The sequence below is a fragment of the Trachemys scripta genome, chromosome 4 (genome assembly GCF_013100865.1).
Source record: "Trachemys scripta elegans isolate TJP31775 chromosome 4, CAS_Tse_1.0, whole genome shotgun sequence".
NCBI classification, from domain to species: domain Eukaryota; kingdom Metazoa; phylum Chordata; order Testudines; family Emydidae; genus Trachemys; species Trachemys scripta.
In genome coordinates this window covers 46,486,110-46,513,449 of record NC_048301.1, presented here as the reverse complement: position 1 = coordinate 46,513,449, position 27,340 = coordinate 46,486,110, and the positions used below count along the sequence as shown (strand labels likewise).

The 27,340-nt window shown below is 42.1% G+C and overlaps 1 protein-coding gene across 1 annotated transcript in view; it reads right to left on the bottom strand.

Annotated features, from left to right (window-relative positions):
• BAZ1A (bromodomain adjacent to zinc finger domain 1A) overlaps positions 1-26,786 on the bottom strand; it is a gene marked incomplete in the record, with an annotated part of 107,828 nt that extends 81,042 nt beyond the window's left edge. The window contains 3 exon segments of the mRNA XM_034768643.1: positions 16,156-16,434; positions 25,827-25,975; positions 26,634-26,786. Of these exon segments, the coding sequence (XP_034624534.1) occupies positions 16,156-16,434; positions 25,827-25,939 (392 nt within the window).
• Between the last annotated feature and the right edge of the window lie 554 nt (positions 26,787-27,340).

The window sequence follows — 27,340 nt, the reverse complement described above, 5'->3', positions numbered from 1 at the left end:
GACCCTGCGCCACCGGAGCCCGGGAGGGGAAGTGCCCGGCCGGCAGCTGGGGTCCGGAGGCAAGGGGGCTCCATAGCGCCCATAGCGCTCGGGCAGCTCGACTCTTAAATAGAGCCGAAGAGTCAGGGGAGGAGCAGAGCAGCCATGGGAGGGGAAGTGCCCGGCCGGCATTTTCCCCGGACATGTTCGGCTTTTTGGCAATTCCCCCCAGACGGGGGTTTGATTGCCGAAAAGCCGGACGTGTCCGGGAAAAAACGTGTCCGGGAAAAAACGTGTCCGGGAAAAAACGGTAACCCTAAGGAAATACTTATGAGAAAAAATCATCTGGGAGAGAACCAACACTGGGGAAGGAAAGCAGCCCAGGAGGGCTAAACACCAGGCAATGCTTGCAAAGGCAAAGGAACAAAAAAAAAAAAAAAAAAAATGAAAAACAAACAAAAAAATGATAAAGAAGTCCTTACTAACCCCTTCCTCCCCATAGAGGAGGGAAAACAACAAGAGAAAAATTGAGGCCACTAAGCATGCTGCCAATATCACTACACTTTCAGTAAAAAGAAAGAATGAGAGAACGACTTGAGCTATCTCCCCTCCACCCCCTTTTATAAACTCGGAACCCTGAATGGGGGAAGAAGGCTAAGTAGGCTAACACATCCTGCTTTCTAAAAGATTTCAATCTTGCTTGGTCCCAGGATATGATTATCAATGTATGAACAATTTCCAAAAGGAGGTCAACTGGCAGTGAGCTCTTTTTGTAAAATAATATCTGCTATACACGGATACAAACATACATTTTAAAAAAGAATTTCTTCCAAGGTGGTTTAGGCCCAAAATATTCCCCACTACAAAATACTAACTCCTGAAACAAACTGTTTGAAATGAAGAGTCCATGTTTTTCAAAACAGATCATCTGGAGGGAAAGGGAAGGAGGAGGCACTAGTCACCTGAGGTTATTGGCAATGGGATACAGAAACTTTCATCTTTAGACCACTGTTTCAAATACTTCACAAGATAATAACAGCCAGAAACTACCCTCCAACAGCTGCTGGTTATCCTATGTAAAGTAAATTGGTTGATAATTATCCAAAAACCACAAAAACTACCATTACAATTAACATTAACTGGCACTCTTGTATACAATCTTTCAGCATATTCACATGAAGATTTAACTACTCCACTACCTCTAAGAGAGTCCCTCAAAATCAGGGTTCAGGCACACTGGCATGGTAGTTCAGGGAAATCTGCACTACTTCTGCTCATACTGTAATTGTTGTGTGGATAGAAGAAATTTCTAGTGACACTTTAGAGCAGAGGTGGGCAAATTACGGTCCGTGGGCCACATCCGGCCTTCAAGACCTCCCTGAGCTCCTGGCCAGGGAGGCTACCCCCAGCCCCTCCCCTGCTGCCATGCCACCGCACGGGCAGCGCTCTGGGCGGCAGAGTGCGCGCTCCTGCAGAGCAGTGCAGCAGTGTGTCTGGCTCTGGCCGGGCGGCGCGGCTGCCAGACATGCTGCTCTGAGCAGCATGGTAAGGGGGCCGGGGCCAGGGGGTTGGATGGGGCAGAGGTTCGAGGGGAGTGGGGGCAGGGGACGGGATAGGGGGTGGGGTCGTGGATAGGGGTCAGGAGGGCAATTAGGGACAGGGAACAGGGCAATTGGATAGGGGGTGAGGTCCCAGGAGGCAGTTAGGAGCGGGGGTCCCAGGAGGGGGCAGTTAGGGGACAAGGAGCAGGGGGGGGTTGGATGGGTCGGGGGTTCTGAGGGAGGCAGTCAGGGGGTGGGAAGTGGGAGGGAGCGGATGGCGGCAGGGGCCAGGCTGTCTGGGGAGGCACAGCCTTCCCTACCTGGCCCTCCATACAGTTTTGCAACCCCAATGTGGCCCTCGGGCCAAAAAGTTTGCCCACCCCTGCTTTAGAGGGAACCCCAACATCATATCTTACATGCACAATCATTTAAACAGATGCACATTAACATTACTGCAATATAATAAAGGAAATATAAGCTCCCTCTAACCAGGGTGCTTGACAAAGACCAAGGTCCAACAAGATTTGCCAGATACATGCCCAAAGGCCTAAACCTACTATCCAATCCAATACCAAAGATAAATTGGACCAGCAGGACTCAGCCTAGCAGTGTGATCACTGTGTTTCAATATTACTATGTGGAGCTATTTATGCTCATCCAGTCCTCAATTAGCTTGCTACTAGCAAGAGACAGTACATTTATCTATTTTCCACCCCAAAATGTACTCACATTTAATGTAATCAGAAAACCAGTGAGCCTTATTACACACATCTGTCTTACAGTGAAGAGGTCAGTCCACAAAACTGCCTGTACAGATGCATTATCTGCTTTACATCTATTAAAAAATTACATTATATAGTTGGTTTCACTTTAAAAGTGGTTTTTGTACTTTTTTATTTTATAAGCTGAAAAATAAATTTCCCTGAAAATTTTATCCAGTTCAATTTAGCTAACATTTTTTAAAATTAATTTCTACTAGAAAACTATTAAAAGCACCAATAGGTTTGGAGGCATAGCTACTCTATCATTCTAGTGCTTAATTTTTAAAAGGGCCACAAGAGGGAGCTCATACATGCTAAAACTGAAAAAATATATTAAAAGAGCCTCATGAAAGCTCCAGTTAGAACAGACTGAATTCTGTAACTTATACTAAATTCTACAATGTGTCATTAAAAAATTGAAATAATTTAAAAACTGAAAATGGTTAACCTTCCTGGAAGCTGCTGAATATTTAGTCAATGAGCATTTCAGCACACTTATTTACTTCTTTATCCCTTTGCTGGGTCCCAAAGGGGGGAAAAAATGCTCTCTCTCCCCTCCCATAATAGCAGAGACTCTGCTCAACCATCATGCCCTATAAACTTGATCCAGAGAAACAAAAGAACCTTCAATGCAAACAGTCAGGGTGATTAAATATTTGAACAAACTACCACAGAAAGGGGTAGATTCTCCATCTCTTGATGTTTTCAAATCAAGACTGGATGCCCTTCTGAACGATATGTTTTAGTCAAACAAGCTATTGCACTTAATACAAAGGTAAGTGGGTGAAATTATGTAGCCTGTGATATACAAGAGGTCAGACTAGATAGCCAGTTTGTGTCTTATGGATAAGGCATGGAGATCACAGTATTCACAATAATAGTGAACTTGAATAAAGTCTGTGACGAGCCCACCCCACCCTCAGTAGCAGCTCCTGTTCCATGGCAATGGATCAAGACCCATACGCACTGGAGACGGGAAAGTCAAAGGGACCATGCCCCCCAACTTTTTAAAACCTGGCTGGAAGGAAATGTGCTGCAGCCTGACCCAGCCAGCACCCAGGTTCTGTGGTGCATCATGCAAAGTGCTGATCAGGTTCCACTCTGCATCAGGCCGCTTGCTGACAGCCAGGCCCTCACCTGCTAGCTGTCAAAACCGTGGTGGTGCGCCTCTCAGCACAAGAGACCAACCGGACCAATCACCAGAGGGTCTCGGGCACCCCAAGATGGAGACGGGTGCATGGATGTGCCAAACCTGAATAGTACTGCAACCACATGTTCCAGGTCACAAAATGCATGGAGTGGAGAGCCTACAGCCCCACAGGACAGGAACCACCACTATGGGTGGGCTCGCTTTCCAATCATGCCTCCTCTCTCCCCTTGGGCCTCACCTTTCAGCACACCCAGTATATAATCCCCTCTTTCCCAACTCACCTCTTCCCCCCCACTCCACAACAGTATTCTCTTTGGTGTCAATTCCTTTTTTATTTATTTATTTTATTACAAAATTTTCTACAAACAACAAAAGTTACTCTTTAATGGTTTTGGGTGGGGAAAGCATTAATGTAATATTTCATAGTAGCAACAAGGATTAAACAATTTTTGATAAATTTGATTCAGTTTATTTAAAAGTGGGGAAAAAGTATAGCTCTTCCTTAAGAACAGCAGATGAAAACTACATTTGGAGATCTTTCTGTGACTTTTTATTTTCTTCCTTCACCTCTGCCGTGAAATTTATTGAAAATTTCTGTGCCAAAATTGTAGCCTTAGTTATCTATCTTATTTTATATCATAACGCAGATAAAAGAAAACAGATGAATACCCAATAAAAATGTGACTGTGAAGGAAAACAGCAAACTGTCAAAAACAGCCCCCTCATTTTAAAACACTGCTTTCTAAAACAAGGATACCTTCAGCATGAGCCAGGTAAAGAAGAGCATGGGTTAACTGAACGAAAGACATTTTTTCTACCTCATCTTGCATTAAAAGTTACATAATAAAATGGTTTTTTTTAGTCACATAAATTATTTGAGTTAATTAGGTTTCTCTCTTTAAATTCTAGTATGGTCAGCAATAACTACAGTGACAGCCAAACCCCACTGAAGTCATTAGGAATCTTTCCACTGACTTCAAAAAGATTTGGAACAGGACCAGTAAAGCTGCTAAGGTAAAAGCAACTTGCTGCACTGGAACACACTGAAAGTTTTAGGGCTTGTCAACATGAACATTTAACTTGCAGCAACTGGGGTGTGAATCTACCCCGCACTAGCCTGCCATGCTCTAACTGTCCATTTGAACCCTGCTGACACACACTCCTTAGTGCACTTTGATCTACTCCTGTTTCAAAGTGGTGCCCCCCCATCAAAAGAAGGTGGACCAAGGAGTTCTAACTGAATACAAACTTTAGCACCATTTTACCAAATCAAACAGTGAAGCATGATGCACAGTCCAATGAGTAAAATGCTTGGTAAAAGAATGAACAGAATATGTGCTGTGGCCTTTTTGAAGAAGCAGCCTTGGAATGAGCAGAGAGCTGGAATCTTTTCCGACACTGAATGCTCTGCTGCTGTAAAGGAGACCATCTATGGAACCGGAAAGCAGTATAGGAGATCTTCTTTGAGACAGACAAGAGCTGGGAAAGTCCTATAGGAGTTAAGAGTGGAGGGGAACGAGATGGGGTGACTCTCTCGGTTTTAATCCTCTCTACAGACTCATCCATTTCATTACTAAAAAGACCTGACCCTTCAAAGAGGAGGTCTTCAATTATTCTCTGTGATTCCAGAGCAAGGCCAGTGATCCGAGCCAAGAATATCGCCTCATAACTATGCTAGTGGCCACAGCGCTAGCCATATCTGAGGTATCATATGATAGTCTCAATGAATATCTAACGTTCTACCCTCACTGACAAAAATTTTTACAGCTTCCCTCTGTTCCTCCAGTAAGGAGTCCAAAATAGGGTTTAGTGAAGCCCCAAACTGCATAGGTGTATCAGGATATGCAGTTTGCCACACAGAAACCCAATAAAGAGGAAGAATCAACTTTTCTCCTAAAACTATCCAGTCTGCGACCTTCACTATCTAAACCCTAGTCTACACTACAAACTTATGTCAGTAGGACTACGTTGGTCAGAGGTGTTGAAAATCCGCACCCCTGAATGACGCAGTTATACCAACATAACTCCCAGTACAGACAGTGCTATGTAGAGGGGAGGGCTTCTCCCATCAACATAGCTACCACCTCTCAGTGAGGTGGAGTACCTACATCGATGGGAGAAGCTCTCCCATTGGCGTAGGTAGCATCTTCACTAAGCACTACAGCCGCTAAACCACTTTAAGTGTAGGCAAGCCCTATGGGAAAAGAAAGGGATACCTTGCTGCTCTAGCCAATTTCCTGGTCTGCAAAGAACACTACAGAATCTGCTGAATGACGTTGTAACAAAAATCAGTGGCACTACAGGTTTACTTGGTACATCTGATTAACTCGCTTCTTCTTCTGATGTAGAAGGTGCCTCTGGTGCCAGAAAGGAGATCAGTGAAGATGACATCACCGGTGCCAAAGTCAGTGCCACAGCGATCAGATCTGGCCACAGTGAGCAGATCATCACCGATTCCTATAATAAATTGAAGGTCTTATACCATGGAAATAAGGAGTACACAGGTTGCTCATCCATCTCCTGAAGGCAAAGATGGAGTAATCTGGAAGAGTATAGATCTTAGACCAAAATATAAGAAAAGCAATACAAACTGTACTACTGACAGAAAAAACATCCACCCTTGAAATGTAAAAACAAATAGGGGTAGAATTTGAGAGAATTAGAAGTCTCCTACAAAATTATTTTGAACGATTTGAAATTTGGCCTTTAAATCAATCTTCTGCAATATTATTTTAGCATTAAAAATTCTTAGCGCTGGAGCAACTGTTCCCACCATATGAGAGGGTAAAACAGAGCACCCTTTGAGCAGAGCTAAGGACCTTTTGTTTTGAGTCTTTATGATAAGGGAACCAACAGCCCAAATGATGAAACTTTCTTCCTAAATAAGTAAAAACAGAGACTTGTTTTACAAGGTAACCATGATAGGCAGGGATGGTGTCCCCAACCTCTGGTTTGCCAGGAGCTGGGAATGGGTGATAGGGGATGGATCACTTGATGATTACCTATTCTGTTCATTCCCTCTGAAGCACTTGACATTGGACACTGTTGGAAGACAGGATACTGGGCTAGATGGACCTTCAGTCCGACCCAGTATGGCCGTTCTTATGTGGCCTTCTATCTTCCACTCAATTTGCAGAGAGTCCTTCCCAAAAATCATGAGCTTGGTCTTATTATAACTGAGAACCAGGTCTTAAAAATTACAGTAAAAAGAAAAACAAGCTATATTTATATACAAATTCTTTTACTGGTATAGCTTAGTTCCCCATGGGAAAGGGAATACGCTATACTGGTACAAGACACCTGTATATCATAGAACTGTGTCCGAACTAAAGATGGTACTGGTATAATTATTTTGGTTAAAAAGAAAAATTGTACCCCTAACTGAAAGAATTATATGGGTACAAAAGAGGTGTTTAGCTCAGGTCTAGCAGAAAATTACTAAAAAAACACCACCAAGAAACATTCTTTGGGCCTTTGAGGCAAAAAATGGTCACAAACTGTTTTCCTTTGCAAGTCACCTTTAAGATTTTTCTGGAGTGAACCTTCATGGAATACCAGCAATTGATTTTTCCTGTAACCCACCATCATTTGGCTACATATAATGCTTACCAGTATATGTAGAATCTCAGAAATGTAGGATTGAAAGGGAACTCAATAAGTTATCTAGTTCAGCCCCCGAGGCAAAACCAAGTATACCTAGACCATCCCTGACTGGTGTTTGTCTAACCTGTTCTTAAAAAACTCCAATGATGGGATTCCACAATCTCCCTTGAAATCTTATTCCAGTGCTTAACTATACACATAGTTTGCAAGTATTTCCTAATAGCCAACCTAAATCTCCCTTGCTGCAGATTGAGCTGTTTACTTCCTGTCCTATGTCCAGTGGACCTACAGAAGAATTGATCTGCATAGCATCCCTTAACATATTTGAAGGTATCATTAGGTCCCCATTCAATCTTCTGTTCTTAGGTCTAAACATGGCCAATTTTTTTAACACTTCCTGTAGATTGGGTTATCTAAAGCTTTTAACATTTTTATAGCTCTCCTCTGGACTCTCTAATTTATCCACATCTTTATAAAGTATGGCACCCAGAACTGGACATGATACTCCAGCTGAGGCCTCACCAGCACCGAGCAGAGCAGGACAATTACCTCCTTTGTCTTACATATGACACTCCTGTTAATACACTCCAGAATGACATTAGCCTTTTTCTCAATTGTATCACATTGTTGACTCATATTCAATTTGTGATCCACTATAACCCCATTAACCTTTACAGCAGTACTACCATCTAGCCAGTTATTTCCCATTTTGTAGCTGCGCATTTGATTTTTTTCTTCCTAAGCAAAGGACTTTGCACTGGTCTTTATTGAATTTCATCTTGTTGATTTCAGACCAAGTCTCCAATTTGTCAAGGTTGTTGTGAATTCAAATCATATCCTCCAAAGTGCTTGCAATCCATCCCAGCTTGGTATCATCTGAAAATGTTATAAGCTTATTTTCCATTGCCTTAGCCAAGTCATTAATGAAAATACTGAATAGTAACAGGTTCAGGACTGACCCCTGCGGTAGCACACTAAATACGCCCTCCCAGTTTGATAGTGAACCATTGATAACCAGTCAGTTTCAACCTGCTGCTGATTGATAAGGCTATGAACAGCACCAGAGGCAAGCACCGGAGCTATTCACTTAGGAAGGGGACACAACAACGGAGTCTAGGCGGTGAAAAGGTCCCCTCAGGTCTTGGAACCACTTTGTGACCAATGCAACAGCAACTGCTGTTTCTAGTGCAACCCTCTCTATGAGGGTTGCAGGGGATGGCTGATGGATCTGCAACTACAAGGAAAATGCAAATTTTCAGCGTGATCAATGGGAGCTACTCATACAGTTCCTGCCTCTTGACAGACAAATGAAGAATTCCCATTAGCCTATTTTTCAGAGAAAAACAAAACGCCATCCAGATTTTCAATGGGTTGGACATTAGTTAATAATGGGGCATAGAACCTTTCGCCCCCAGGCCACAGATTTAAATCCTCCAGAGTTCAATAGTGCCTAAAAGACACTTTTGTCCATAGCTGTTTGGTGGCCTATGTGAAGTTAGCCTAGATCCCAGTGGACAGGTACATACAATCACATAACACAAACCACAATTGGCCACTGTTGCCAGTTTAAGCAGAGTGCCAATTAATGAACAGGCTTAGAAAACAAACTATGTTCTCATTGTATATAAATGGTCTTCTCCCCCATCCCTCCAGATCATGATTGACCATACTGGCTGCATGGTGATAAAAAGCCTCCACACCATTTCTATTAAGAATAACTTAAAAAAAAAAAAAAAAAGAGGGATATAAACTCTCATGCTTCAGGGCAAAAGCCAATCCCTGGGAGGGCTTAGAAAGAAACTTTACCTCTGGGCAGGTTATTTCATAATTACCCGCTAAAAGGTTTCTTGCCTGTTGTTCTGGTATCGGCCAGTGTCAAAGACAGGATACTGGACTAGTCTAATCTGGTCTGATTAGATACAGCAATACATATCTTCCTAACAGAGGACTTCATTTACCAGTGCTCTTAATCTGGCACTTTTCAAAAGCACTACATTCACTTAAGTTGGATATCTGCCCTCTAACGTTGTTTGCCTAAGGTCAGCAAGCAATCATTCTTTTTGCTGTAGTATAATCTAGTGACCAGATAGAATATAAAATTTATTCCCCCTTGATAATGGACAGCTGTTCTATGCAAGTCTTTCCCTTTACTCCTTTCCCCACGCATTCTAGTAACCCTTCTATGTAATTTTGGTTTGGGGTGTTTATTATAAATTAAGTTATATTGTTATTGTTGTACAGTATCCCATGTGCCTCAATGGGCAAGGGGAGGGCACTGTATAAATTACCTTTGACAAAAACTAAGAAAAACTAAAATGCAGGTTGAACAACAACTTCACCATCCAAATCAGTGCCAATGGTCCTGTAGACTTATAGACTACTGATTTATTCACCCCAGCAAAGGAGGCCATTATATTGTTCGTAATACCAAAGTCTCAGAAGACTCATGCTTAATTACAATCAATTAAATATTAAAACTATACCTTGGACCCAACCCTATCCCACTGAATTTAGCAGCATAACTCCTAGGACCAGATCCTCAAAGGTATACTGGCTCCTAGTTTCCACTGAAATCAGGAACAGGCCACATAGCTCAGTGGACTGTGTTGAACTACAGAATCGTATTATTTTGGTTGCAATTTGGCCCAGGGTGCACACTGCTATTTCCAGCAGCATGTCACTCCTGCCATAAACTTCCAAGTTTCAAGCATCTTACCAGGACTCAGAATTCAGTAAACTGGTTAGAAACATATCCTGTATAAGTATTGACACCACAAGGTAGAACTAAATGGATCTAGTACTGTGAGACATGTCACTGTTTAGGTGAGAAGTTAAAACAGAAGACCTTCTTCTGGTAAAGTGCAAGATGGAAATTTAAGATCCCAGAATATTTTTCCAAAGAAACTGGGGATAATCCCAGTGTCCGTTTTCCTTCTGTCTCAGTGAGACATACAGGTTGTTAATGTTTTAGTTCACGATTTTATATCTTAATTCATTACCTTTAGCAGTAAATATTATTCTAGGTTTAATTTTAAACATTCTTTTCACTAAAACTGGAATAGAATTGAAACAACAGGAAGAAGAAACTAAATTGCTTTGAAAATATAAAGATTTCGGATCCCAAACAGTTTTACAAGGTAACAGAATTACAGGCAGCACTGGTAGCAATGCCTATAGTTAAGGTTACCTACATTTTCCATAATTGTTTATAACTGACCAATTTAAATTGTCTGGGCAGAAATTTTATATGCTGGGCATCTGCCTCAGACTAGATTTTTTGAAAGTTTCAGCAAAAATGGTGCAGTCTTTTCAGACAATTATGTTAGCAGAAAAATTGTAAATGTTTTGCTCGTTTACAAAATTCTTAACATCATTTAGCTGAGAAACCTAAGTGCCTCCCTGCTTTAGAACGAGGACTTAAAATTTGGGGGGAGAGGGTCCTCCTTTATCCACCAAAACACATAGCTGCTTTTTGACATCCCCCTAAAAATCTGCCCAAATTTGGCCAATTTATAAGCGCTGAAAAACTGCATTTTGCACATGCTCAATAGAGGCTCATTTGTTTGGCAGCTAAATTCTCTGAAAATTCACAGATTCTGTCTGCAGTAAGCATGCTCCATTCCCTTGCAGCTCCTACATGCCAGCTGACACATATCACTCCTGGAGAATGATTATGCATACTCCATTCAGAGACTTGCAGGAACTGAGCAGGACATTCCCTGCAATTTCTCTTCCTGGCTGCCAGAGACTGCTGTGGTGCTAGACATAGTAACCAAGAGCAGGGAGACAGTCTCTCCTGAACTCTCAATATTTCTCCTGCTGGCACCATGGCGGTGAGGAGGAGGAAGTAGCCTGACTGGAATGCAAAAGGATGAGGAGCAGAGGGAAAGACAAGGACAGGCTGGGAGCTATAGGAGCCAGAGTTGGGGAGAAGGGAAAAGAGGCAGAAGGGTCTGGAACAACTAGAGCACACTCCCTCCAGAACCTGCAATTGAACCCAGGATTCTTGAGTCTCAGTGTTCTCGTGCTCCCTCCTAGGAAACAACTGTGAAATACACTGACAGTGTCTTTCTTACCCCCCACTCCAACCTACATAGTCCATACAGAAATAGCAGCCTATTACTACCACCAGTTACTCAGTTAGCTGAAGTGGTAAAAGTCTGTATTGCAGATTTAAAGGCCCCAACCACGCTAATGACCCAGGTTGGAGGGTCAATATGATACATTTTATTTTCCAGTTTACTTTTTATTAAAAACATAAGAAAGAGCAAACGCAAGCATTCAAAAGTTAGAAAATGCCAGAATTAAGATTGCTTGAGTAACTTTAATTCAGCCGCTGTACTGTGTATGCACTATGATACAGTCTTTAATTACATGATCACACCCTATATTTCCCACAGGATCCAAATTAAGTGATGTACTGAAACAATCCATATATGTGTCATATTGGTCACTGCCAAATTTTGTTACTCTCGGTGACAAAAAAAAGTATGATTTTTTTTTTTTTTTTTTTTTTTTTTTTACAGGTTGACTGTGACCAGATTTCTTTTATTAAAATATATCAAAGCAATATAGGTCAAAAGAGATCTAATACAGTAAATTTCTATTTTGCCTGAAAACCATATTTTCAATAAGAGTTAAGGCTTCAGGCTAAATTTTCAAAGCTAGACAAGAGGATCAATACACATAAATCCTTTTATTAATTGTAATATTATTTATACATAACATGGACTTCTACACTTAACGACCCCATGCAATACTTTGAAAATATAGGCCAAAGTCCAATTAACAGTCAACTGCTGTAAAAGGGGAATAACTTATGTCCGTCCCCCCATACTGTTTAATTATATGACTCCAAACAGAGATACTTCAGCAGTAACATGATTTTTGCACTTTGTTTGCCATGCATTTTAAAGAGGTAACTTGGATCTCCAATATAAGCCATGCAGGACTACTATTCTAGACTATCAGCCTTAGTGCATGTATAATAGTTAATTTTACAAAATACACAATTCATGCTCATATGTTTAAGAATAGACAAACCTGAACGGCTTAGGTCTTAGTGGAAACAGACTTTTTACCTAAATTTTTTCTTGCCATCCTTTAATTCAATCTTTTATTAGTCATTTAAAAAGACAACATTAATTTCAGGAGTTTAGCTAAAATTTGAGTGTATTTTGTAGTTCCACATTCTAATTCATACACCAGCGTTATTAATTAAAATATGCTTGTTTTTGTCAGTCACCTTCGAATTAAAAATGAATGAAAATTCTCCTAAATTATTAAAATTCAGATAAAATGCAACACTTACTGAGGCAAATCCAATTATTCAGAGATAAACTTATACTGCAATTTGATCAGAACAATAGCTCAATATTTCAATTTATTCTCAAAGTGAAATGAACAAACATTTTACAGGAGAGCATTATATATGCATAAATGTGGTGCATTAACCTCTAAACGGAAATGTGAAAAGGACTCCGAATTTCATCCTGTGAAGAAACAAGGCAGCAAACTTTGTCTGTAGTTGCATTAACCAATTATGCATCTACTTTTCAACTGAACATTTTCCCTTATCATGCTCACTAGCTGTCACAAGAAACAAATGGAAATATGTGAAAGGGTAATTGATGATTAACATTATATTTAGCAAGGTGAGAATGGGCCTATTCCATTTGATAGAAAGTGTTGCCAACTTCTTCTCACATGGGCCTCTCACATGTCCACTTCCAAAAAGGGCATTCTGTTGGTGATCACAAGCACTTTGCAAGAAAGTGTCCACCTCAGATAGGAATATTCTGCAATAACTTCAGATCAAGATACCAGATTATTGGTCCACACTGAGCTATAGCCAACATGTTAGAACCCTGAATTAGACAAAGGTAGTCCCCAAGGCAAAGCAAGGGGACACTGAACCCTAAAAAGACTAACCATGAGGAAAGAAAGGAAGGACATTCTCCCGCCCCAACACCACCTCCTGAAGTTGTATTCTGCTCTCTTTCTTGAACCAGACATCCAGAGAAGGTGGGAGTGAAAATCTCTGACCATCAGCTAAGCCAAGCCTAAAGTCTACAACTAAGAGACAGAGGAGATCAACCATCGCCCCACACAAAACAAGCTCAAATAATTTGCAACATTAGAACTAGTGCTCAACTAAGACTAATGATGTGATATAAGAACATAAGAATGGCCATACTGGGTCAGACCAAAGGTCCATCTAGCCCAGTATCCTGTCTTCCGACAGTGGCCAATGCCAGGTGCCCCAGAGGGAATGAACAGAACAGTTAATCATCAAATGATCCATCCTGTCGCCCATTCCCAGCTTCTGGCAAACAAAGGCTAGGGACACCATCCCTGCCATTCCTGGCTAATAGCCATTGATGGACCTATCTTCCATGAATTTATCTAGCTCCCTTTTGAACCCCGTTATAGTCTTGACCTTCACAACATCCTCTGGCAAGGAGTTCCACAGGTTGACTGTGTGTTGTGTGAAAAAAATACTTTCTTGTGTTTGTTTTAAACCTCTTGCCTATTAATTTCATTTGGTGGCCCCCTAGTTCTTGTGTTATGAGGAGGAAATAACATTTCCTTATTTATAGGCCTCTATCAGATCCCCCCTTAGTCGCCTCTTTTCCAAGCTGAAAAGTCCCAGTCTTATTAATCTCTCCTCATACAGCAGCCGTTCCATACCCCTAATCATTTTAGTTGCCCTTTTCTAATTCCAATAGATCTTTTTTGAGATGGGGCGACCACATTCACACACAGTATTCAAGATGTGGGCGTACCATGGATTTATATAGAGGCAATATGATATTTTCTGTCTTATTATCTATCCCTTTTTTAATGATTCCCAACATTCTGTTTGCTTTTTTGACTGCTGCCACACATTGAGTGGATGTTTTCAGAGAACTATCCACAATGACTCCAAGATCTCTTTCTTGAGTGGTAACAGCTAATTTAGACCCCATCATTTTATATGTATAGCTGGGATTATGTTTTCCAACGTGCATTACTTTGCATTTATCACCACTGAATTTTACCTGCAATTTTGTTGCCCAGTCACCCAGTTTTGAGAGATCCTTTTGTAGCTCTTCGCAGTTTGCTTGGGACTTAACTATCTTGAGTAGTCTTGTATCATCTGCAAATTTTGCCACCTCATTGTTTATCACTTCTTCCAGATCATTTATGAATATCTTAAATAGGACTGGGCCCAGTACATACCTCTGGGTAGAGGTAGAGTCTCTGAGAGTATATCTACACTATACCAGCTTAGTTACTTAACCGTAGCTGCGCCGCCATAATCCCATAGCATAGATGCAGTCTACACTGACAGAAGCAGTTTTTCGTATCTGAGCAGGAACATCACCTCCTTGAACAATGTGTTGATGGAAGCATTCTTCCACTGACATAGCTACCCCCACACTGAGGTTAGGCCGGCATAGCTACATCAGTCAGGGGTGTAGACCAGGCCCAAGAAGACAACAATATGAGAGTGCTTATTTGGCAAATTCAGAGACATCTGAATTCGCCCAATATTCCACTGGAGCACATGGACTCGTATTTTAATTATTTGATTAAAATCCTATTTCCACTACATAGTACAACTATTTCTGTATCTGTACTGCCATGGAAAAAAGGCAAAGCCAGGAATCATATGAAAGGGCGGGCCTCCAATAAATATGCAGACCCTGTCCCCTCTAACATATGCAGGGTTTTGCCACAGATGTCAGGGCATCCACAGGCTGCTGTGTCGTGCCATCCGACTACTTCATGGCATGGCGAAGCTTGCCTCGCCCCCAACAGGACAAAGGCCCAATCCAGCAAAAATGTATACATATGCTTAAATTTACACTCCGAGTATTCCCATCAATGGGACTATTCAGTGTGTAAATTTGAGCATGTGGAAATCTTTGCAGGATTGGGACTTAAATGAAAACTTTATGACTTGAAATTAAGAACATTTCCTGGTCCCTTCAGAGAAACAATGTAAGGGAAAATTCAACCCAACTAACACACTTATAGCTAATTATAAACTAATGGATTCAAATATGAAAGTGATCACATCTGAGAAAAATACCTTTAAAATTCAGGATTTCTCCAAACCCTTAATAGTAGTGGCCTCACCACTCATTCCTTTAACTAAAAGCTTCTGTAACACATACAAAAATAGTACCAAAAAGAAGCATTGTTAGCAGCACATAACATGTTCGTATATACAGTATGAGCTGAAACAGCTTTAAAAACCTATAGAAAAATATGTGCACCCTGGAATGACCAAATATTATATCCCTCTCTCACCATTCCTCACTTTTCTGAGCATGTTCCTGTAACAAACTAATACTCTTGGAATGGAAGTGTTTTTAGTCCACCAATTACAAAACTTGGATAACCCAGCTTAAATTGCTTATTTCCCTTTCTAAAATTTTGCCTCTTTTGGGGTACAAAAATACCATTTGGTGACTTCCACACTACTTCACAAGACTTATCAAAGAAGTCTTTGAGGAAGTGTTTAGCAGTCATTCATATTGTTCCCTAGTTGATAATTATATCTCACTCCAAATGTTTGTAAATCTGTTACCTAGTACATCAACTAATAGTTTGTCACCAAAGTTTATATCATTTTTCCACTCAAAAATCACGATAATTTGCAAACATTTTCCTGTGTTCCATTCAAGTAACCTTTGATCACACAGCATGTTTTTTGGACCTTAATGGATGTCAAACCACCCAAACGCCAGCCCACTCTGTGCACTGCAGTGGCTTTCCTTGACAGAGGGCTGAATGGGAATTCCTTCAGAACACATCAATGTTACTTCAGCATCAATAGGGCCGCTCTGGAAAAAAATGCCAAGGGGCTGAATGTGCTGCCTCCAGCAACCACAGTAACTGCCAAGCCAAGGAATGAGAAACTGAGCCCAGGAATCCAACCCTAGCCACTAGTAACACAATAAACAGCATTAATCACATGGCTAGCAAGAGACATTGTACTTGTCCTACAAATAGCTTGTTACAGAATTCATAACCCCAAGTTTTGTAAAAATAAATACATGAATAAGTAAATAATAAAAATACATATACCGTAACACATATTTAATGAATAATATATATAAAATGTGTTTACCTTGCACCATTATTTCTAACTACTTCCACTGTTTCGCCAACAAAATATCGATCCTTGACATAAGCAAAGATTTCATCACAGATTTCATGAAGTCGTGAGCGATGGGTTAGGGTGGCCAAATACAGAACTGGAACTATGAGTGCCTCTGGAAAACTCTGGAGATTAAGTCTGGCTTTCTTTTCTGATTCCAGTGCTTCCTGATATGTGAGTCCAGGTTTACCTGTGACAGCACAGCTCCATACAAGGCTGTTACACAGAATGGTGCGTTCAAAAAAGTCACTATAATGAAGAAAAAAAAGAAAAAGAGTGAATAGAATTCTACCTAACACCTACAGTTTAGTCACAGTTAATATGGTGTGACGTGTTTTCAATCAACTAAGTGAAAAACACTCTTTACACATCTAAAATTTAAACATTGCACTGCTTCTGTTCGAGTTGTAGATTGTAGTATCGCCAGACTTAAATTACAGACATTACAGTATATCTAGAACACGTTATTATTGGCTCTCACTTCATGATGGAATACTTAAAGGGTCATTTTGCCACTTCTGTTCAACCCAATATTTCAGTGTTTGATAAATCTACTACTGTAGGGCCAAAACTTGTTCTCACTACAGTCTACATGCAGCAAAACTCCCTCTGATTTTAACTGGGCAGCATCAGGCCCTTAGGCCCTGCAAAGAAGCGCACATACATGAGCAATTTTATACATCGGAGTAGTCCCACTGAGTTCAATGAGACTACTCCTGGGTGTAAATTTAACACCACCACCCCATTTATATGCTTACAAAATCAGCATCTAAAATTGTACAAGTATAAAATAGTCTGGCAATTTTTTTTTCTTAAAATGTTTTTAATTCATTTAAGTTCCAGTTTGCTTTTCAGCAGTCAAAACTCTTAAGTGCTTTTGAGTGTTCTGGCCCATCAATGAGGAAGTTAAAAAATAACACTTCTTTTAAATAGTTTTTGTGCTTTCACTGTTTGCATTGCTCTTATAAAAACATTAAAAATTTTTTTTGCAGATTCTTCCCATACCCCTTTTCAATTTGGCAAATATTGATTTTTCTTCCCCTCTTGTGTTCCAATTAATACTGAAATTACCATGGTTATTCTTGTTTACTTCCTGTTTAGAACACCAGCATAATTTCTACAGTATTGATTATTCAACAGCTGTTGCAGGGTAAGCCCATCACAATATTTTTTGATGAACCTGGCAAAAATAGTGGTTTGTTAAATTAATTTCTAGATGGAATAGTTGATTTTTTTTTAAGTAAATGTAGAATCAAAGCCATTTAGTAGATTATAGTTATGTTAAAATACATCACATAATGTGGATCAACTAACAGTTTGACAGTGTGCCTTTAAATACGTATTCCTTAATGCAGTGTTTCCTAAACATTTAAAAACGGAGGACCACTTCAGCCTAATGAAACCAATCATTGCCGCCTCCCCTCCCTCCTGCAACCTTATCGTGTGTTGTTATAAATTAAGACACACGACAAATTTAACATCTTCTGTGTCATTTCAGCTAATCTATCATGCCCCATCCTCAGGGTGTACACTCCATACTTTGGGATATACTGGTATACATCTTCATAATGTGATACTTTTTTTTTTATTGCATGGTTTGATGATGAGTGAAACAGTTAACAAGGGTGACATTTAAAGTATTATCATTGTCATCTGAGTTAGCACCCAATGAAGTGAATGGGGCAGCTCACGCCTCAGAGCTATTGTTTTAGGCTCTTTACACACTCAGGCAGACATCTCTGGATCAGTTACATTTGCTTCACCTTTTCAAAGTTTGCATTGCAACCATAACAGCTAAACACAAACACTGTGTACATGAAAGCTGAGACTCTACATGACAATTGAGAGTCTGGCTGTCTCTCCCAGCTAGTCCTCCCCATGCCTTCAAAATGGGGGCTTCCCACATATTAGGAAAGCTTCCTTAAAAGAACACCAGTTTCTCTACTTTGTGCATTTCACAGCATCTTTGGTCCCAATTCTTCAAAGACTAATGCATGCACTTAATTTTTACACTAGGAGTAGTCTTAAATGCATATAAATATTTACTAAATCTTTGCAGGACTGGAGCCTTTGCTGTATAGTTTATCTCCCTGTCAATCCCCTAGTTCTTCCTTTGCTGAGGAAATTCTTAGAATTATCAACTGGCGATCAGAATTTATATATACTCATTCATAAGCCGAATTTTTTTTTAAGTAAAAAATGGAAGCACCAGAGAAGGAGGTCAGCTTATGAATGGGTATAGAGAGGGAGAGATGGGACAGAGCTCCTCCCCCCAACAGAGGGAGCAAGGAGAAGCAGCACAGCCAGCAGAGCCAGCAGGGAAGAGGCGGGACCAGAGTCTCTCCGCTTCTGGCCACACTGTTCTCCCCCCAGCCTCTGAAGCAGGGGGCTGGCAGGCTGCAGCCATGCCGCTCAGCCCTGTCCCCCATAGCAGGCTGTAGCTGCACCACTCGACCCGCCGGAGCACACTGCGGCCGTGCCGCCCAGCCCAGCCAGCTGAAACATGCTGCGGCCGCGCTGCCTGGTCTGGCCTGCCGAAGCAGGCTGCAGCCGCACTGCCCAGCCTGCTGGAGTAACTCCACCCAGGCCAGAGACATCGTCCCCTGGCCCTCCGCAGAATAGGTGAGAAGGGATGGCATGGGGAGAGTGTGGGGGGTGGGTTCATGTGGGGGGTGGTCACAGGGGTTACTCCCCTGACCCCCAGCTTCTTCCCCCCCAAAACATTTCCCCACCAGTTGCTGTCCTGGCCCATCAGGGTAAGCAGCTGGCGCGCCGGGACACTTTGTTTACTTAGATTTACCTCCGTGCCTGCAAATGCTCGAGGTAAACAAACCATCTCGGCCCGCCAGCAGCTTATCCTGATGTCCCAGGAGCCAAAGTTTGCTGACCCCTGAATTATAGGGTCAGCTTATGAATGGGTCATAACATTTTTTTACTTATCCATCTTGGGGGGGGTTGGCTTATAAATGAACCGGCTAATGATCGAGTATATACAGTAATTATTTTTAAAAAGTTTCAGGATATACTATTTAAAAGGGGCACTATCAGAAACTGGAGTTTTTAAAAATTTGTTCACTTGAAACATAAAAATCAAATTGACAGTGTCCCTTTCAGGGCTGCTACCTTTTTGTGAGGGAGTGGTGGGGACAGACATGTTATTTAAATCAGTGGTTCTCAAACTAGGGCCGCCGCTTGTTCAGGGAAAGCCCCTGTTGGCCCGGGACAGTTTGTTTACCTGCCGCATCCCTCGGCCTGCGTCGTTTCCTGCAGGCCCCATTGGCCTGGAGCGGCGAACCACGGCCTGTGGGAGCCGCAATCGGCCGAACCTGCGGACGCGGCAGGTAAACAAACCGGCCCGGTCCGCCAGGGGCTTTCCCTGAACAAGCGGCAGCCCTAGTTTGAGAACCACTGATTTAAATGACACCTTCAACTTAAAAAAAAAAAAAAAAAAAAAAAAAACCCCACACATCTCTCAAGTAAAATCTACAAGTAAATTTGTTACAAGTGAAAGCTAAGATTACCATGAATGAAACAGATTTGAGGGGAAAAAATTTTTTTTCAGTTACTCTACAACAACACTTCGTGTATCCTGTTTCTCGGTAGTTAGTTTACTCTTTTGTTTAGTGTGGGTTTTTCCACACATCAGCATGGAGAAAGAAATCATTTGCAGAAAAAAGTAAATGTGCTTATAAAACCATCAAAATAATCACAAAGACACAGGAGTAGGCAAAGTCCCTGAAACTACCTTTCAGCTCTCTCTCACTTTAAAAGATTGATTACATTTAATCTTGGCAGCATCCCTTAACTTTAGGTAGCGGCTACAAACAGCACATCAGACAGATAATTTATATCACAGGCCATTAACATGTTATTGTAACATATTAATGATTTCACTGAAACTGGGTCTGATAGAACAAAAATCCAACATCATGTCAATAGATTTTTAATATTCCTGCACTTCTGCTCCATGGAGGCATCTTTGTGCCATTGCAGTTATGTAAATAGAAGCTACCAATACAGCTAAGTAGTGGTAGTTACAATATTCTGTATTAAAAGAAATAGAAAAATAAAAGGTTTGATTGAGCATACTTCATGTTGCATTTAGAGTTAAAATTGCAATTGTGTCCTTATTACATCCCTTTATGTTGAAAAGCTGTGACATATATGGCATTTTAAGATCACCAACTTTTCCAAGAACTCTGCACCTGAACATATTAGGATGAAGTTCACACGGAATGGCAGTTGAGGCCCATTAGAATGGACCCTTTAACCTACGTAAAACCCATTTGACTTCCAGGGGTTCCACAGTAGCAAAAATCAAGTTGCAATCCAGAGGACTAAGTTGGAGTTCCTTTTGTGGGAAGCCTTTATGCTAAACCATGAATTTGAATGGCATGTTTGTATTTATATTTATAAATGTACAAAGTATTAGCAATGTAAATAGTTAACTTTTTATGCAAGAATAAACCCATTGACAAAATCCTGGGCAAAAGCCTTGAAAAGTAGTTCAATCCTGTTACTAAATAAGTAAAAAGGATTTATTATGAGCCAGATTCAATTAAAAAAAAAAAAAGAAAAAAAAAAAAAGAAATTGCATCCAGTTTCTGCACTGAGAATCTTTGTGAAAGGCCGCAGAAGCCTGATTTAGGAGTTTCTGCAGCCTTGTGCGACGGCCAAAATGGTGTGTGTGGTTCTGATTAAATTGAACATATTCAAATGTTTCCTCTTACCCCAAGACCTACTAAATATATGTTTTTATTGTTGAGTGTGTCTAAGAATAAGCTTATTTCAAGTCAATTTCTTTTTTTAGAAAGTTTAAAATGCTAAGGAAAGAAAGTTTACTTAAAACAGAATTAAAAACACAAGCATCAAATATTGCAAAATGTTACTTCATCCTGACATATGCTAAACCCAATGTAAAGGGTAGAAAATAAATGATTATCCTGAATTTAGAAAAGAAAAAAGAAAAACTTTTTCTCAAGCCAGTAATCTCTTTTTTTTTTTAAATATGGATCCCTATCGGCATCTAATATACAATGTACACATAGGCATGATGTTAGGATACTGACTTACAAGGATGCTGGTGTGAATGGCATTTCCTGTGTTCCAAAATATCCTATCTTCAAAAGGGGTCAATATGAAATCATCAAAGCAATGTACAAAATATCCCAAAGTGAGCAGTTATGGACTCATCTGCCTACAGTTTCTTCCTAAACTCCTTAGTTAGAGATTAGATATTCCCTATAGAATATATTCCAAAATTCTGGGTTTCTCTTTAAAAAATAATATACCAACACCATAATATAACTATGTATGCTCTCATTATCCATTTACACATTTTTGGAATTCTGCTAAACTACTGGCATCAATAATATCTCGTGTCTATGTGTTCCACTGGCTGATTGTGCAGTTGAGTAAAAAGTGTTTCAAATCAGTTTCACGATCAGTTTCAAATATGCTGACCTTCAATTTCACCAAGTGTCCCATTGTTCTTATATTATTAGACAGGGCAAACAGAAGTGCCCCAACTACTTTCTTTATACCATTCATTATTTTGTATCTCTCTCTTGTCTCCTCTTTATTTCTCCTCTCTGTACTAAACATTCCCAGTCTTTTCAGTCTCTCTTCATATGGAAGAAACATTGCACGGCTCTGCACCTCACATTCTACCAGATAGTACCACCAATTTTTAAAGGGCTTTATAATTTTTCCATTCCATTTCTCATGCATCCTAGCGTTTGTTTTTTCAGATGCCGCTACGTACCAAGAGGTGGTTTTCATTGAGCTGTCCACAGTGATACTCAGATCTTTTTCCTGACCTGTTACAGTTAATTTAGAACCTATTAAGGTCTAAACAGACAGAAAATGCAAAAGATTTTTGTGTATGTGTTATCAGCACACTTTTGTACTGGAGCAAGGCATGGACCTTATACTCTCATCAGGAAAAGAGGCTTAACAGCTTTCATATGCATTGCCTTTGTCAAATCTTTGAAATCTCCCGGAGAGACAGAGTCACCAACACTTAGGTGCTCAAGCGGGCCAGTATACCCAGCATGAAAATACTCCTCAAACAGATACACCTATGATGGCTTGGGTATGTGTGATGAATGATGGGCACATGTCAAAGGACATCCTCTACAGAGAATTGGCATCTGAAAAAAAGACGCAAAGGATGCCCAAAATTCCGTTTCAAGGACGTTTGCAAGTGAGACCTCAAAGAAATGGACATGGATGTGGATAACTGGGAAAATCATACTCAGGACCACAGCCTTTGGAAACAAGAGCTTAACAAAGGTCTCCAGAGTTACGAGAGGAAGCAGTCCAGTTTAGCAGAGGAGAAAAGAGCTCACAGAAGTTGGAGCCCAAAGGGTCGAAACACCACCTTTAAATGTGACAGATGCAGCAGAAAATCACTCTCTCGAGTGAGTCTCTTCAGCCGCAGCCATGGCTGCCATAAAACCAACTGAGTAAATTCTTTACCTCTCAGGGTGCATATCTATGGTCTCTCAAGACTGAAGGATGCCTACTACTACTACTACTACTAGCAAGGTATGCGAATAATTTAAATTATTCCTTCCAGCATGCAATATCTTGCAACCGTCAATACTGAATTTAATCTGCCATCCTACTGTTTAATTCCACAGCTTTGATAGGTATCACTAAAGATTTCCAGTCCTCTCTAGTCTTGATAACCCTAAATAACTGTGCCACCTGCAAATTTTGCCATCTCCCTGCACAACCCCTCTTTTGTAGATTACAGAATTATGAAATATTTTCCAATAGGGTGAAATAATAAGTTCTAGATCACTAAAAAAAGTCTTTTTAAAATGTTAGTCCTGCTGAGTTCTACATGCATTGGTTATTATCGTGACAGCTGTCCAATAATAAAGGGATGATACAAAAATGTAAGAAATACATCTCTATTACTGCTGCTAATAGTAATTATAAAAGTAAATTTGCAGCCAGATGATTTCCAAGTTTGTTGTTTGTGCAAACTTGCAGTAATACCAACTCTTAAGCACATAATGTAAACTGAGGTGTCTTAATACCTAATGTGCTAGATCCAGCCTATATGATGTATTTATGTGGCCAATTCAGATTCTGTGTAATCTGGACTTAGAATCTTTTTTTTTTTTTTTTTTTTTTTTTTTTTTTTATGTCTTATGGTTGCAAAAGTAACCTAAATACAAAGTGAGGTGTATACAGAGGCAATGTTGTCTTCCCAACTGCACAGAGCATAAAACAAACAATGGTTTGGAAAGTGTGAACTCCCCAGCCCTCATAAATCTCATTGGCCACGTACAGAGAAGGAAGAAAGGTAGGTTTTCCAAATATGTTAGCTAATGCACTTTTAAACACCACTCTCAGTTAGGGTACACCACAACCAGCTAACACAATTTTAAAGATGTTAAACTATGACTATACAAGTTGTTAAGTGATGTTTCAAATCATATTGGCTAACTTGATTTTTAAAAAAACAAACCAAACTAAAAACATACCATCTTTTCTTCCAGCCTAAACACCAACAGAGACAAAGCAAGGGGAAGAGAAACAGATACAGGAGAACAGGTAAGTGCAGAAATAGCAGAGGTCCAGAAAGTGAGAGAATATTTTCCTACTGAGTGATATCTAATATGATAAATAGTAACTGAAAGTTTAGTTAGTACATGAAGGCCATATTCAATCCCTGAATATATATGCAAAGTATCATCCGATCTGGGGGAAGATTCATTGCGACCTGAGTGTAGTATGTAATCCAAAATTTATCCTCCAGCCTACAAACCAGATTGAAAAATGGAATCTGGCCCTTTCCAAAGAATGAGTGACATTCTTATTTTTTTAATCTTCACACCTCTTCAATGCACCTGGGATGTCAATGAGAGTCAGTTACAATACTGTGATAACAATAATTCTAATTTATAAAAGAAACTTTCAAAGTAATGGAATTATGAGAAGTTTTATGTTCTGCAGAAAAACTTGGGTCCTTAGGTTCCTGCCCTTTACATCCTTGAGACCTTAATGCAAACACTTCCGAACTACACTTCTTAATAAGCCTTCTTTAGGGCTTTTGTTTTTAAATTCTCTCCTCCACTGCTTTGCTCAGAAAACCCTTTCAAAAGTACTTAATCCAACTTCTCTTAAGGTTTTGTTAGGTGAAGTCTATTTGAGTAGCAAAAACAAGTCCAAGCATGAGAAGACTTAGGTGTGCTCTAATTTCGTATGTTGCAAATGAAAGTATTTCTGGTTTAATCTTGCTAGACTGCATATATATATATATATATATATATATATATATATATAAAAATAAAAAAATAATAATTGTCTCTGCTTTTTTAATATACCTTGTACATATGACAACACTTTGTTTCACAATCTCGATTGGTCGTTAACACAAAAACAGGGGAAAGAAACATTTTTTAAAAATAGAAAAATTATTGTAAAACTATAAATATTGGAGGGGGAACCTGAGGGGCAAGTGTACTACTTGTAACCATGTTGGGTTTGTTTGGGGTGTTTTTTTACTGCATTAAGTCGGTCTTCCTTTGAATGGAGAAGCTCAGTTACTTATTAAGGGGAGCCATAGAAGACCTTAAGAGGCTGCTTTGAGCAGAGAGCCTGCAAAGTGTTTGGGATTAAAGATGCTACCATAATACCCCTGATATTAATGCCCTCAAGGACAGATGCAACATCTTCCGTCCCCAGCAATCCTCCTCAACCGCAAAGGACGAGTCTCAGGGCTGCAAAGCTGTGTGATGAAAGAACCCCCCTCCTATTGCTTAGGCGCCCGAGCAACGGCAACCGCTGGGGCAGGGCACGTTCAAGACCGGGAGCTGGGAGTGAGTTCAAACGGTCACCCAGCAGCTCCCAACCCGGCAGTGCATTGGAGCTGGCGGGGGCGACGCCAGGGGCTACCCGCAGAAGCGCAGCAACCCCAGGCGAGAACAAGGGGTGAAGTGTCGGGGGGGAGGCTGAGTTGACTCCACATGCTGCGCCACCCCGGCCCGGCTGCTACGACAACAATAGTGAGGCTAGCACATGTCAGGCTGCTCCCCCCGCAGCAGGGGCCGCCGCTCCCCCGCGGCGTTATTTAAACCGCGGCCCGGCCGCCGCAGAGTTAGGCGGGCGGCGGTTCAGTGCCGGCGGCCCGGTGACCGTTGTGCCCCTGCTCAAGGGGCTGGTGCACACACCGAGGCCTAGTAGCCGCCGACATGCGGCTCCGGCTCCCCCGAAGGAGCAGGGGGCCGGGCCAGGCACTTACTGCCGCCCGCTCAACTTTCACTTCCCCGCTGCCTCTGGCGGCCCGCGGCCGATGACAACGCACGCGGGGCAGCTCGGCCAGCTGCTTCCCCGCCGCCCCAGGGAGCCCCGGCCGGCGGAGGGGCGGCGAGTGACCTCCCTTCCCTAACCCTGACGAGACCCCGGGGGTGAGGGCTCCGGGGAGGGGATTCCCCCGGTCTCCGGGGGCACCCCCCGCCGGAGAGGAGTACGGCTCGCCGGCCACAGCGCTCCCAGCGGAGGGTCCCCGGGGCGCCGAGCGGGGAATCCCCTCCCACCCCAGATGTCAGCAGCCGTTCGGGAGGTTAAACTGCCCTGGCCCGCCCGGGGAAGCGGACACACGCGGGGGGAGGGGGGTCTCTTACTCGTAGTCCCTGAAGATCTCGTTGGTGACCCTGCAGTAGAAGACGCGCTCGTCGGGCCGCAGGTCGGCGGGGGGCTTCTTCCTCACGAAGGGCTTTCGGTGCAGCAGCGGCATCGCCCCGCTCCGCGCGCTCCTTCCTGCCCCGATCCGCTTCAAATTGGAGGGAAAACGAGCGTGAGTGCGAGCGGCTGCGGCGGCCTGGGGAGGAGGGAGCGGGGCCCGGCGTGTCCCTCCCCCCAGGAGAGCCGGGGAAGGAGTCCGGGTCGCGGCGGCACGGGGATCCAGCGGCAGCCTTTTGTGTGCCTGACACGCCGCTGCCTGCCTGGGACTGTGAGGAGGGAGCTGCGGATCCTTCCTCCCCCGCCTCCTCCTCCTGCCTCACAATGGGGCCATGACGCCGAGCAGCAGGCGGAGGCGGCTCCCTCCCCCCCCCCCGTCACACAACGTGCTCGGCTCGGGGATACCCCGGCTGCTGCGATCGCGCTTTGTCTCCTCCGGTTCCCCGGCCGCAGGGTCACCCCCTTCCCCCGCTTCTGACCTGCACACGCCGGGCCGGACACCAACTTCCACTCCCCCTTCGCCGCCGCCTCCTCCTCCCTACACAGCAAACGCGGGGGGAGGGGGAGCGGCGATCACTTCTCTTCCTCCTTCGCTTCCTGCCGGGCTAGTGTCCAGTGGGACTCCCCCCCGCGTCTCTGCCGGGAAGGGTATAATGGGGTCACCCTTCTCATTCCCGGCTGGTGTGTAATGGGGACTTCCTTGTCCGCCCGTCTGGGTGGTGTATAATGGGGTCTCTCCTCCTGCCTACCTGCTGTTTAATAGCGTCCCGACCCCTTTCTGCCTGGGTGGGATATGAAGAGATCCTCTCCTCCTCGCTTCTTTTCCTCCTCTTGCTCTGCTGTCTTCCCCCTCAGCTCCTGGGAAGTTTTTGATCTACTTCTTCAGCTCAATGAGGAAGAGCTGCTGGGAGGAGCTTTTCACTTCTCTACCCTACATCTTTATTGGCCGCCCAGTGCCTTCTCGCGTGTGTCACACAGGAAGACAGAGAGCTACATTATTAATTAATGGCTGAGAAGACTCATCCTCCATTTTTGAATTATCAGCCTAAAGATCTATAGAGTGAGGTGGGTGACCAATATGGGGCAAAGACCTGGATCCTCCTCATGGTGTGGTACCCAAGCAGGTTGGGATTTTAATGACACCTCACTTGGACACTAGAGAAAGCTACTGCTAACAGGGGAGTTCGTGTTCAAAGACGGGAATAAAGACCTTTCAAATTCCGTGTCACATTTTCTCTCTTCAGAAATCACTGTTGCTACTTCGAAAATTCTCTCTGTGCACACTCACACAAAACCCTCGCTGACTTCTTAACTTTGGAAAAAGCCACTGACCACAATACATGCTCAATTCATCAGGGATAAAAATATCAAAGTACTTTATAGTCTCTTTCATACAAATTGCAATCTCAGGGGTTTTAGTGCTGGTAGTACAATTATGGAGAAATGTCTCTCTTCC